The 15,085-nt window shown below is 36.4% G+C and overlaps 1 protein-coding gene across 1 annotated transcript; it reads right to left on the reverse strand.

Annotated features, from left to right (window-relative positions):
* Positions 1 to 11,725: 11,725 nt before the first annotated feature.
* On the reverse strand, positions 11,726 to 15,085 carry LOC145159660 (uncharacterized). Its single transcript, XM_079078680.1, has 6 exons — positions 14,712 to 15,085; positions 14,390 to 14,482; positions 14,007 to 14,240; positions 13,803 to 13,905; positions 13,498 to 13,727; positions 11,726 to 12,162 (listed from the first exon to the last, which is right to left on the reverse strand). Exons 1-6 carry the CDS (start codon positions 15,026 to 15,028, stop codon positions 11,946 to 11,948), a joined length of 1,194 nt encoding a protein of 397 aa, XP_078934806.1. The 5' UTR covers positions 15,029 to 15,085; the 3' UTR covers positions 11,726 to 11,945.

A 15,085-nucleotide genomic window follows, 5' to 3' on the forward strand; every position in this document is an offset into this window, starting at 1 on the left:
TTTATACATTTTTGTCGCTCCAGGATGAATAGAGAACCTCTACTTGTGCGCCTCCTCCATCAAAACCTGACGTGACTACCCCAATATGGTACCCACACCCTCCGATGAAGAGTCAATAAACATCGGCTATCATAATCGAATGAGGACACCTAACCCATTATACGCTTGCTCTTCCGGTGCTCCTCCTTCATATCTCGCCTTATTCATCTCCTCATCTGTCGCATACTGGGGTACCAACAAATCCCTATCGCGAAACATGGCGGTGATCTTTGTCACCATCTCAATAGTCTGAGAAGGTCCTGAAACTCCCTCGCCGGCTGCTGGACCTCAATCACAGGCATGAACTCAGCTCGAAACCTCGTCACAAAATCTTCCCAAGACATCGACTTAACCGCCTCACCTCCCATGGTGTGGTCAACCTCCTCTCACCAGTCACGAGCTCTGTCTTTCAGAAGACAAGATGCAAATCTGACCTTCGACCCCTCGGGGAGGAAACTAGTACAGAAGGCGTTCGTGATATCCGTTATCTAACGCCTTCTCGCAATAGGGTCCTTCTTCCTGAAGAATTTTGGAGCCCCACATGCCCAAAACTCTTGGAAAGTCAAAGAGCGAGCTCCCACCATCGCCACAATCTCAGAACAAAAAGTGCCCAAGCGCTCATCCAGAATCTCCATGATACTCTCCTTGACCGAACCGAAGATCACAAAAGTCTGCTCAAGAATACTGCAGGAAATCTCTATCGAAATGAACTCTCGCATCTGATCATCCATGTGTCCGGCCCCAGAGCCAGAACCCAAACCACTACCAGCACCAGAACCATCACCGGCACCCGTACCACCACCATAACCTCCTCGAGTGTTCACCATGCTGAAAATAAACAATCATAACACACTCAAAGCATCCCACATTCTAAAATCTCCCTAGTATCATCGTGACTTTCCTTGACTCGAGTACGGATCCTCTGCTTCCAGTAGTACGGGCCCAATACTACCTTCCACATCAATTCGTACTTTCCTCAAAGATCTCCCTGAATCCTCCAAGTTACTTCCCTATCAATCCAGACGATCTCTCGCAAAGCAATGCTCACTGCACCGAAACACCTCTTAGGTTCTCCTAGGGTTACCATCACACCACTCTCCGCTATTAGCTGCAGAAGGAACTCCCTCTAACACCATCTAACTAGCTCATGAACACAATTACATATTACAGACATCAAATAATTCTTTAACTGAAAGGTCTCACACTAGTACACTACAACGGTTGGACTCAAACAAGAGTTGCATAATAGAGTTAAAACTAACCTTTTAAATTATCTAATCTCAGTAATATGTAACTTGACGTATTCTCTTAATAGTTAGTTGATATTAATGAGAACTCCTAAAAGCACAAAGCAAGCAGCATTCGAGCATTCAGTAATCTAAATCAAAGCATAACCTAAACAGGTCATCCTATCAAATAATTGATCCAAATCTAGCATGCAAGTCTACAAGCTCATACAGTAGGCATATAAAGGCATCTCTCCTAGCATTCTATCATGCAATCCTGAGCAGACCCTTAGCCCTAATCTAGCATGCGATTCACAAGTTCTCAATTTACAACATATCACATAGAACATGTATGGGTATTTTGGGAAAACTTACATGAGCTCGGTCGATTGCATGCACCACGCCCTTTTCTTTTATTAGAAAATCCTTTAATAAAACATTTTTTTATAAAAAGATCTACCAAACCCTCAGTTTGAGGTCATGCACACTCGAGAGTATGCCCAAATCCCTCAAACCAAGGCTATGATACCAACTTGTAACGTCCCAAAATTTATAACCAAAAATTTCATTTTTATATTAATAAAACCATCAACCAACATGTTTATAAAAATCATAACGGAAATCAAAGTATGTCAACAATCATCCAGAAATACATCAGAGTCAAGTAAGGCGGAAAAATCATGGTGTGTGCGATGTGATCATCCTGAGCTCTTCCCTTTCAAACTGGAGATACCTAAAACATAAACTGAAAACCCTAAGCACAAAGCTTAGTGAGTTCCCCAAGATATTGCATATCGTACATATACGTCAGCTCAAGGCTGTACCGGGTCTATTTCACCCACGGGTCAATTTCACCCCCGAGTCTATTTCAACTCAAATGTCAACTCAAGGCTATATGGAGTCTATTTCACCCCTGGTTCTATTTCACCCTGATTCTATTTCAACTCAATCGGAAATTTTCAACCGTACAGGTCTATTTCACCCCCGGTTCTATTTCACCCCGCATACATATAGCAAACATGCATACAGGCATACAGCAAGAATCACAAAGACAACAAACACATACAACCCTAGTATCCTACAGTATAGTTGTGACAACCGTCAAATTCAAGTCAAAGTCAAAGTCAAACCGGTCAAACTTAACTAGTACTTGTATGATTAAAAGTTATTCTATGAAAATGTACATTTGTATGTCAAGAATTCGAGTGTCTCGGATATTTTATGTGTTGAACAATGTAAAACCCTAATAAGGGAGTTAAATGCATCAAAATACGACTAAGGAACCTTTTGGGGACTTAAAGTAATCATAAACGAAGTATAACGGGGTTCACAAACCTTGCATTGCGAGACTATACGCTAATATTGTCTAAAATCAAATCTCTCCCAAATCTCTCCCAAATCTCTCTCAACTTTTTATAGTCATCCGGGTCATCCCGACCCTTAACTTGGCCAAAAATCACTCAAAACGGGAAGCTTACTTGAAAAACAGCCCTATAGGACCGAAACCCTAATGGAACCGAGCCTCTTGGAAGCAAAACCATAAGAAGCGAAACACCTTATCTGGACCGAAGCTTCTTATGACCGAACTGCTTAAGAACCGAAGGTCCCCTTCTGAACTGAACATAGCCTCCAAGACCGAACCCTCCCTCTCAAGGACCGAACCTCATCAACAGCCGAAATGAACCGAGCCTTCGGTCCATTTCGCTTCCATCTCCCTTCGGACCCGAGACCCACCTTCGCTCCTATCACCTTCGGACCTGAGCCCTCCTTCGGTTCCTTCTTCTCACTCTCGGTCCTCAACTCAAAGAACCAAACCCTCGCAGGTTTGCTCCTCTTGTCCGGTTTTCAACTACTTTCGCCTGTTAAGCCCGTTTTTTACGTTTTTTAAGGGGATTTTTCGCCAAATTCATATTTTTATCATTTTAAACTCCCTAAACTCATATTTTACTCATATATCAAGGATTTATTAATTATAAATCATTATTTTATATTAAGAGAAATATCTAAGGATATTCTAACCCACAAGTGGGTCAAGCGTGCCCACTTGCCTCCATGTGTCATCTTCTCATTAGTCCAATCCTACCCACATCACACAAACCAAGGCAAACATCCTTTCAACTTTGCAAATTGCTCCAGCAACTTTCTATATAAGAAAATCCCAGGAGGATTTCTTGAACTTCCTTGATCATTTCCTTTACTTACACACTTCTCTTACCCCAAAAGAAAGCTTCTTTTCTCTCCACTTCCAGCCACTTTTTGAAGGTGTTCTTGAGCTATCACTTCACTCTTTGGTAAGTATTTCATTTAAACTCAAGTGTTATTCCATGTTTTCATAACATCCTTGAATCATCTACACACATTTTAACACCAAAAATCATTCTTAGGATCATCCAAACTTTCACGTGTTCATCAAGTGTTCTTGACTTGATACTCCTCGTCTTCGACCTTCCACTCTTCAAGAAATCACTCAAGGTGAGTTCATACCTCTACATTTTCCGGTTTTCTTTAGTTTTTAGGGGGGGGGGAATACAAGTTAAAACACCAAAACATATTTAAAACTTAACTTGACAACTTACAACAGAAAAGTTGTGACCTGTTCACGAACTGTTTTACCCAACTTAAACTTAATATTTTTCAAAACTGTTTAACATGAAAATATTTCAGGTTTATACCTTTAAAATTACTACTTGCACATCTCCATACGATATTTCTACAATTTATGGAGATTTTTACAAAACTGCCTATCACGGCAGCATCAAAATCGGACCAGGCTGTGAAGATGAACATTTTCACACTGGTTTGAGACCACCAAAAATTATAGAAAATTTATGAATACAGTAGACTCTTTTTCCACACCCTCCGAGTTTGCGGATTCAGTTTTCGACTTACGATGATTTTTCTATAAATATTCTAAAACAGGGACAGTTAAGGGTAAAACTGTCAAAACAAGTTTAAGAGTTATTCACACCTTGTAACATGCTGAGCAAGGTGTGTAAGATTTACACTTAGTAATTTCAATGTCATTTTTATTGAAATACAAAGTCATGCATAACAAGGTTTCATTAAATCATAAAACATTTTCGATAGACTATAATAGGTATAGTATGAACATCCCATTTAACAAAGAAACGGTAAAACAATCGATTTACAAAACGTGTATTTCATTACAAACTACGTGAACTAGTTAATGAATAAAATTGTGATACATTCACCTTCGGGGTACTCTTAAGTACCACAGAAAAGTTCTGTAGTTATAATCGGAATCTCTTAGAGGGGGAGCGTGATAGTTGTGTATAGATCTATATTGGGTCTGACAAACCCGCGCCTAAGCTGCTTGCAACAGCTAGACCGACAGGTCTGGGGTGACGAATATCATAACATTCCGACGCCTGAAGAACGTCGAGTACGAGGCCTTCGAGTTTTAGCATGGTTATAACAACTCACATGGGGAATTAACAAAACACACCGTTCACGGGGATTTAAGAATTCTACAAAAAGGAGTTTTATTTAAATATAAAACCACACATAAGTACGACGATTTACTTACATACACTAAGTCTTGGTTCAGTTAAGACTACAATAAACTATTTAGAAAATATTGGATTTTCTGGAAACAAACTTGTAACAAACTTTAAGGAACAACATCCCTTTTTCATTCATAAATTGCTTATGAACTCACCAGCTTTAATGCTGATACTCTTTCAAAAACAACTTGTATTCTCAGGTATTCAGTAATACAGGTAACCACAAGATTTTGAAGGCAAGACGCTAAGGCGCAGATTTTTGAACTATTTTGACATCATATGTAATTTATTTGGTAACATGTATTTTTGCAACGATGTAACCTTTTAAAGTATATTTATGATGGTTGTGTTTACTTTCTTCACTATGGTTATGATACTGAGCATGACGTCCTCCGCCCCCGAACGTTTCCGCCTTTCCGGTTTGGGGGTCTGACAATAGTGACCAAACTCACGTCGATCCGTTGATAAACAACTAGATGCTCGGGCTGCTGAATCAGAGAATCCCCGTACGAATCAATCAAATAATATCCTAATTAATAATTAGATCATAAACCATAACTGGTAATCTAATTCATTAAACCCGACTCCTTAGGGTAAAAAGGAAATTTTACCCTTTCCCTCAATCGGCCCAAAACTGTGACCCAACCTAGAAGCAACCGAAGCCCAAAATGACCCAACCTTCTAGACTCAAGTTGGGAGTACACTGAGCGTACCCAACTTGTATGCCCCACGTACTCACCCTTGACCAAGCAACGGGGTTCGAATCCAGTACGCGCAACGTACATGGAAGTACGTCTGACGACGTACTGGTCTGTGAGCCAATCCTCCTTTGGATGGCTTAATCCCTTAAGACCCTTTCGTCCAAACTTCAGATCTACTCTGAAACAAGGTCTTAATCCATAAAGTTGGAAGCTTTAAGCTTATGCATGGCTTAATAAGCTCCAAAACCCAATTTTAACACTATAACCTCATGAAATGAACATCAACCCTTGCATGGTTGAGTTAAACCCATAAAACTACCATTTTTATGCACAAGGGACCTGAGAAACACTAAGATCTAACATCCTAAGCTTCTAGAGTAGCTTATACTCACAAGAAACCACTCAAGGGACCAAAATATGCCAAGAACTCCAAACTATCTAGATCTAAGAGATGAATCAACAAGGTTGCAACTTTATACCTTCTGAAACTTTCCTAGATGATGAAGATTTTGGATCTTCAAGCTCTACTCCAACCAATGCTTGATCATCAAGATCCTACTTCTTCACAATGCACAAAAACAACAAAAGTTTACTTCTAACGCTCAAGAACACACAAGGAAAGGATAGGGTTTCGCAGGGAGTCTTTAGAGGGAAGGAGGTTGATGAGGGGGCAGCCTCAAGGTCCATAATGACACTTAAATAGGGGCTAAACCCTAAAAATTAAGGTTTGTGGTTTGTTTACGTATGCCCAACGTATGCCACCAACATCCGCGACCAACTTAAGGGAGTATGTCCAGCGTACTCCATGTTACGCCCAGCGTAACAGGGACCAAAAATGAAAATTTTTTAAAACTAAATTCCAATATTGAAAAGTACCTGATACTCGATCGTTACACGGGTGGTTCTCCGGTGATGGTGGTGATCAGTGCTCCGACGGTGGTGGAAAGGTAGTGGTGGTGTTAGTGATTTTTTGTGAGATGAATAATAAAAATGAGAGATAATAGAAGGGTGGGTGGGATGGAGTTGGAAATGTTTTCTTTTTTTTCTTTTTTTAAATACAAAATAAATTATAATTAAATTAAAAATAGTTTATGGAGGGTAATATAGTCATTTTGAGTATGATAAAGGATGCAACGTGCAAATTTTAACTAACGAGGTATGAAGGGTTCACGTTTTAAACAAATGAGGAATGGTCTGAATTAATTTTTGAAAATAGGGACTAAATGTACGTTTTTGCATATGGACGAAAGACGATCGGTGTAATTTACCCTATATATATATATATATATATATATATATATATATATATATATATATATATATATATATATATATATATATTGTAATAACTTTTATATCATCATGTACCTTCTATAAATAGAACAATTACTCTTACTCTTTGAAGGTTTCATCACTCATGAATAAAGTTTGATCACCGTATTCTTTTCCCTGTAATTCTACATCTATGGCGTTCGCTTACAATTATATTTAATAAGGAATAATGACTTAAAAGGGTAATATATTTTTTGATTTGTACACATTTGGTCACTGAGTTTTTTTCGTCCATATTTAACCCTTCAACTTGTTAAATTGTACACATTTAGTCCTTATGATCGGTTACTCTAGGTTAGCCGGGAAAAATGACTTAATAGGGTAATATATTTCTCATTTTGTACACATTTAGTCCTTCATATTTTTGTACACATTTAGTCCTTAATATTATTTTGTTTCAAAATAAGTCATTTTTATTTTTTTAATCATTCAGTACTTTTAAAATTACTACTTGCACATCTCCGTACGATTTTTCTACAATTTATGGCGATTTTTACAAAACTGTCTATCACGGCAGCAACAAAATCGGACCAGGCTGTAAAGATGAACATTTTCACACTGGTTTGAGACCACCAAAAATTATAGAAAATTTATGAATACAGTAGACTCTTTTTCCAAACCCTTTGAGTTTACGGATTCAGTTTTCGACTTACGATGATTTTCCTATAAATATTCTAAAACAGGGACAGTTAAGGGTAAAACTGTCAAAACAAGTTTAAGAGTTATTCACACCTTGTAACATGCTGAGCAAGGTGTGTAAGATTTACACTTAGTAATTTCAATGTCATTTTTATTGAAATACAAAGTCATGCATAACAAGGTTTCATTAAATCATAAAACATTTTCGATAGACTATAATAGGTATAGTCTGAACATCCCATTTAACAAAGAAACGGTAAAACAATCGATTTACAAAACGGGTATTTCATTACAAACTACGTGAACTAGTTAATGAATAAAATTGTGAGACATTCACCTTCGGGGTATTCTTAAGTACCACAGAAAAGTCCTGTAGTTATAATCAGAATCTCTTAGAGGGAGAGCGTGATAGTTGTGTATAGATCTATATTGGGTCTGACAAACCCGCACCTAAGCTGCTTGCAACAGCTAGACCGGCAGGTCTCGGGTGACGAATATCATAACATTCCGACGCCTGAAGAACGTCGAGTACGAGGCCTTCGAGTTTTAGCATGGTTATAACAACTCACATGGGGAATTAACAAAACACCGTTCACGGGGATTTAAGAATTCTACAAAAAGGAGTTTTATTTAAATATAAAACCACACATAAGTACGACGATTTACTTACATACATTAAGTCTTGGTTCAGTTAAGACTACAATAAACTTTTTAGAAAATATTGGATTTTCTGGAAACAAACTTGTAACAAACTTTAAGGAACAACATCCCTTTTTCATTCATAAATTGCTTATGAACTCACCAGCTTTAATGCTGATACTCTTTCAAAAACAACTTGTATTCTCAGGTATTCAGTAATACAGGTAACCACAAGATTTTGAAGGCAAGACGCTAAGGCGCAGATTTTTGAACTATTTTGACATCATATGTAATTTATTTGGTAACATGTATTTTTGCAACGATGTAACCTTTTAAAGTATATTTATGATGGTTGTGTTTACTTTCTTCACTATGGTTATGATACTGAGCATGACGTCCTCCGCCCCCGAACGTTTCCGCCTTTCCGGTTTGGGGGTCTGACAATAGTGACCAAACTCACGTCGATCCGTTGATAAACAACTAGATGCTCGGGCTGCTGAATCAGAGAATCCCCGTACGAATCAATCAAATAATATCCTAATTAATAATTAGATCATAAACCATAACTGGTAATCTAATTCATTAAACCCGACTCCTTAGGGTAAAAAGGAAATTTTACCCTTTCCCTCAATCGGCCCAAAACTGTGACCCAACCTAGAAGCAACCGAAGCCCAAAATGACCCAACCTTCTAGACTCAAGTTGGGAGTACACTGAGCGTACCCAACTTGTATGCCCCACGTACTCACCCTTGACCAAGCAACGGGGTTCGAATCCAGTACGCGCAACGTACATGGAAGTACGTCTGACGACGTACTGGTCTGTGAGCCAATCCTCCTTTGGATGGCTTAATCCCTTAAGACCCTTTCGTCCAAACTTCATATCTACTCTGAAACAAGGTCTTAATCCATAAAGTTGGAAGCTTTAAGCTTATGCATGGCTTAATAAGCTCCAAAACCCAATTTTAACACTATAACCTCATGAAATGAACATCAACCCTTGCATGGTTGAGTTAAACCCATAAAACTACCATTTTTATGCACAAGGGACCTGAGAAACACTAAGATCTAACATCCTAAGCTTCTAGAGTAGCTTATACTCACAAGAAACCACTCAAGGGACCAAAATATGCCAAGAACTCCAAACTATCTAGATCTAAGAGATGAATCAACAAGGTTGCAACTTTATACCTTCTGAAACTTTCCTAGATGATGAAGATTTTGGATCTTCAAGCTCCACTCCAACCAATGCTTGATCATCAAGATCCTACTTCTTCACAATGCACAAAAACACCAAAAGTTTACTTCTAACGCTCAATAACACACAAGGAAAGGATAGGGTTTCGCGGGGAGTCTTTAGAGGGAAGGAGGTTGATGAGGGGGCAGCCTCAAGGTCCATAATGACACTTAAATAGGGGCTAAACCCTAAAAATTAAGGTTTGTGGTTTGTTTACGTACGCCCAACGTATGTCACCAACATCCGCGACCAACTTAAGGGAGTACGTCCAGCGTACTCCATGTTACGCCCAGCGTAACAGGGACCAAAAATGCAAATTTTTTAAAACTAAATTCCAATATTGAAAAGTACCTGAAACTCGATCGTTAAACGGGTGGTTCTCCGGTGATGGTGGTGATCAGTGCTCCGGCGGTGGAAACGTAGTGGTGGTGTTAGTGATTTTTTGTGAGATGAATAATAAAAATGAGAGATAATAGAAGGGTGGGTGGGATGGAGTTGGAAATTTTTTCTTTTTTTTTCTTTTTTTTAAATACAAAATAAATTATAATTAAATTAAAAATAGTTTATGGAGGGTAATATAGTCATTTTTAGTATGATAAAGGATGCAACGTGCAAATTTTAACTAACGAAGTATGAAGGGTTCACGTTTTAAACAAATGAGGAATGGTCCGAATTAATTTTTGAAAATTAGGACTTAATGTGCGTTTTTGCATATGGACGAAAGACGATTGGTGTAATTTACCCTATATATATATATATATATATATATATATATATATATATATATATATTGTAATAACTTTTATATCATCATGTACCTTCTATAAATAGAACAATTACTCTTACTCTTTGAAGGTTTCATCACTCATGAATAAAGCTTGATCACCGTATTCTTTTCCCTGTAATTCTACATCTGATGGCGTTCGCTTACAATTATATTTAATAAGGGATAATGACTTAAAAGGGTAATATATTTTTTGATTTGTACACATTTGGTCACTGAGTTTTTTTTCGTCCATATTTAACCCTTCAACTTGTTAAATTGTACACATTTAGTCCTTATGATCGGTTACTCTAGGTTAGCCGGGAAAAATGACTTAATAGGGTAATATATTTCTCATTTTGTACACATTTAGTCCTTCATATTTTTGTACACATTTAGTCCTTAATATTTTTTTGTTTCAAAATAAGTCATTTTTATTTTTGTAATCATTCAGTACTTGTGAATGATTTCTTCAGTTGTTTCTCACGACATCTTACGTGAGACAATCATTGATGAAGTGTGTGTGGTTGTTAATGTTTATATGTAACGTCTCATTTTCACAACTAAAAATTTTCATTTTTAAATAAGGCAAAAGTCGTTAATTATAAATCCATTATTAAGGAAAAAAAAGTTTATTCCAAAATAGATTTACCGAAAATCAGAGTAATATAAGAAACGCGGAATCCTCAATATTGTTGATGAGTGTGTACAATCATGTATTCGTCTTCCCACGATCAATGATATAACCTGAAAACATAAACAACTGGGTAAGCACAAAGTTTAGTGAGTTTCCCCCAAAACACTCGATACAACGAACGTATTATCATGAATAACGAGCTCACACTCATCAGATTGGAATACATTGGCCCAATCAGTCATCGGACTGGAATGCCAACATGCAACAGGTCTAATCAGTCATCGGACTAAAATACCCAGGTCGGCATGTCGTCTTAACCCAACCACTCTTATCAAGCCTTCGTGCCTACGGCTTACAACCGGCCCGCACCAGCTATCTTGGCCTACATCATATAGCAGGACCACCTCAACCTATCCCACCACCATATCGCTATCCCACTTAAGATGTCGTAAGAAAAACCTGAAAAAATCATTCATAAGTACTAAATTACTACAAAAACAAAAATGACTTACTTTGCAACAAAAAAAATATTAAGGACTAAATGTGCATAAAAATATTAATAACTAAATGTGTACAAAATGAGAAATATATTACTCTATTAAGTTATTTTTCCCGGCTAACCTAGAGTAACCGGTCATAAGGACTAAATATGTACAGTTTAACAAGTTAAAGGGGTAAATGTGAACGAAAAAAAAAATTAATGACTAAATGTGTACAAATCAAAAAATACATTACCCTTTTAAGTCATTATCCCATTTAATAACAAGTTTTTAGAACTTTCTAAGAGCTTTTAGGTTTTAAATAAGATCTTCATTCAGCGATACAAACTTGAAGCGTTTATTATAAACAAAAATCATAATTAGCTTTTAGTTTTTTATTTCATTTCACATCTTTTTACCAAACATTTTTACAAAAATAAACCTATAACTAGTAACGTTTGACAAATATATCATGTATGTCACATTTATTGGACATTTCTCCACACCTCATATTAAAAAATATCTCAAAACATGCTTATATGCATTTAATCTGGTTTCTACGTAAAATACTCAAGTTATGTGTAAAAAATCTAAACAGAATATACAAACTTAAGATCCATCACCATATTACACGAAAATGCGAGACACCAACGTACATATTACAATCCTTGAAAAAAGATTAAAAAATATATTTTTTTTTTTTTGAAAAAAAAGATGTGGAAGCAAATCAACTCAACATCCTTCCTTTGTGTAAACGGGTATTTGCCATGTCTTTGTGTTCTTCTTTGGGTCATCAGTGAGGCTTAGATCCGAATCGGTTTCTTTATATGTTTTGATATAAGTTTTGGCTCCACTCAATATAAGCCTTTCTATCATGAACAATTGGTAATTATTTTCAACTATTGGATCCAAGATCTTGCTATAATTTGATGAATACGCTAGCTTATACCTGAAATTATATCAAACAAACTATTGAGATTTCTTAAAAACTTGCAGATAAGCTAGTTGGAAGATATAACATAAAATGACATTTAGAAGAATATGTTTTTTATAATTAATTAAGAGTATCTTACAAAAATTTTAAAAAAACTAAAAGCTAGTCTCAGACTGAGTTTGGCGTGTCACAGCTAGTTTATTTTTCGAGCTTTTTTAAGTTGTCATGTTTGACAAGCAAAAAATTAGGCTATGTTTGGCGTACTAGCTGAAAAACTAGTTGATAGCTGAAAAGCTAGCTGATAAATAAAAAGCTAGTTGATAGCTGAAAAGTTAGATGATAAAATTTGATGTTTGATAAAACTAGCTGAAATATATAAAATGACATTTAAAAGAATGTTTCTATAATTAATTAAAGGTTATATTTGAAAATTCTTAAAAAAACTCTTAAAAAGCTAGTTTAAATAGCTTTTTAAAAAGCTAGCTTATAAACTACTTTTTGGCTTGCCAAACATGACAACTTAAAAAAAACTCGAAAAATAAGCTAGTTTATCAGCTAGTTGTGGCGCGCCAAACGTAGCCTTCGCTTATAACCTAGCTTTTTAGGAGCTTTTTTAAAACTTTCCAAATATACCCCTTGATTAATTATAGAAACACATTCTTTTAAATGTCCTTTTATGTCATTTTATATCTTTCGGTTAGTTTTACCAAACACTATTTTTTATCAGCTAGCTTTTTTATTTAACAGATAGCTAACTTTTCAGCCAGTACACCAAAATAGCCTAAGGTTGTGTTTGGCGCACCACAGCTAGCTTATTTTTCGAGTTTTTTTAAGCTGTCATGTTTGGCAAACCAAAAAGTAGCTTATAAGCTAGTTTTTTAAAAATTTCCTAGACTAGCTTTTTAGGGGCTTTTTAAAAAAATTCCAAATATACCCGTTAATTAATTATATAAACACATTCTTTTAAATGTCCTTTCACGTCATTTTATATTTTTCAACTAGTTTTTCAGCTAGTTTTACCAAACATCATTTTTTTTATCAGCTAGCTTTTCATCTATCAGTTAGCTTTTGATTTAACAGCTAGCTTTTCAGCTATCAGCTAACTTTTCAGCTAGTACGTCAAACATAGCAACTTAAAAAAACTCGAAAAATAAGTTAGCTTATCAGCTAGCTTTTTCATCTATCAGTTAGCTTTTGATTTAACAGCTAGCTTTTCAGCTATCAGCTAACTTTTCAGCTAGTACGTCAAACATAGCAACTTAAAAAAACTCGAAAAATAAGTTAGCTTATCAGCTAGCTATTGCGCGCCTCTAACCAATTTGAAAAAAAGGTGAAAAAATACAAAATTACCTCACGGAAAGAGGGGAAAAGAAATTAGGTGTCTTTTCATTTGATGCAATAAATAACATCCGCCCCGGTGGGACCCACTTTGCAATTCTACAAAGAATAAACTGAGGACGTGTATCTCTATCAAGGTTAGGATGCAGTGTTCTTTCAACACCAAATCTATCTTTTCTTGTTTTTAAAATATCCCCTCTTCGAACATGAATACCATCATAATCACCAAGAAGTGCCATAATCTGGAGGGCAAAATCGTCATTTTTCAGAAAAAGAAAAAAAGAAAGAGGAAGATAAATAAAGAATTAAAGACTGACCTTATGTGCTGCATCTCTAAGTCTTTTTGAAGCCATTGAAGGAAGAAATGAATGTGGTAACAACAAAGAGGAGTGGTTTTTTCGATCTTTACATTCCATAAACCTGAATTGATTATGGTGATTAATACCTACACACAACAAAAAATAATAAATTCAAATGACACCTAAACTATGAGAAATTGTGGTTTATGTGGATTTTGTTACCATGAAAGGGGATTTGCAGTTCGATTTATAAGCAGAATCTTGGAGAAGTGATTTCTTTCTTTAAGATCAAAACGAGTAACTCCTTCAACATGAGCAACTCCTCTAGATCCCAATTTCATACTTGTTGACATAACCTGGAAATATGTTTTTGAATTATCGAGAATTACAGGAACAGTGTTGGATATGAGGTCCAAATCATACAAGGTATCCATTGCACAAGAGCTAGCAGCCCACCTGAGGTGAAGAAGATGAAGATGAATTAAGTTCAGAATGTCATCTGGATTATGGGAATCGTGATTTGATTGATTTCACATTTGGGTTTGAAGATTTTGAAGAAGGATTTAGGTTTGTTTTATGAAATAGTAAAAGGGAATTCGATTGACCTTTCTTCTGAAGTAACATTGTCGGAATGATGTAGAATCCCTTTGTTATTGTGGATTGGATTTATACACATCCTCGAAGGCATCACAAAAGTTCTGCGAAAAAATAAAGAGCACAAAGAGTAGGAGGATTACAGTTCTTATCATACAGTTTAACATGATCATCAAATTGACGAGATTCATACACACTACAAGTAGGATCGATATATACAACAGGGTTACAAACAGATCATGCCGACTCTACTGGATTCTCCATATTCATCAAATCGATAACGTTTATTAGCAAAAACGAGGATTAAATTGGTAGAATTTTACTCGAGTTTACCTGTGTAGAAAGATTGCTTCCTCGAGAGCACAACGGAGGCTGGACTCCTGATGACCAAGTCCTTCGCATGATTCACAGTGTTTTCCAGGGCAATCAATTCGGTTTCCCCAATACAAGAACTTTTCTGTGTCAGTGCGATGAAGAGATTTGGTGTTGTCGATGAAACGCGAAATGGGGATTTGAAGGGTATTTGATCCAGTTGTTGAGATTAGTGAAGAACAAAGATAGAGAATGGCGATTGAGGAGATGGCGGCTGTGAGTAGGAAAATTGGGGATCTGGATTTGGGTTTTATCTTTGAGGTTTTAGGGATCGCCATTGTTGCTCTGGTGAAGTGAAGAAAGTGACGATTTGATGCTATAGAGATGCAAACGGA

This window comes from Lactuca virosa, chromosome 2 (genome assembly GCF_052849685.1).
Source record: "Lactuca virosa cultivar CGN04683 chromosome 2, Lactuca_virosa_CGN04683_v6, whole genome shotgun sequence".
Lineage (NCBI taxonomy): Eukaryota > Viridiplantae > Streptophyta > Magnoliopsida > Asterales > Asteraceae > Lactuca > Lactuca virosa.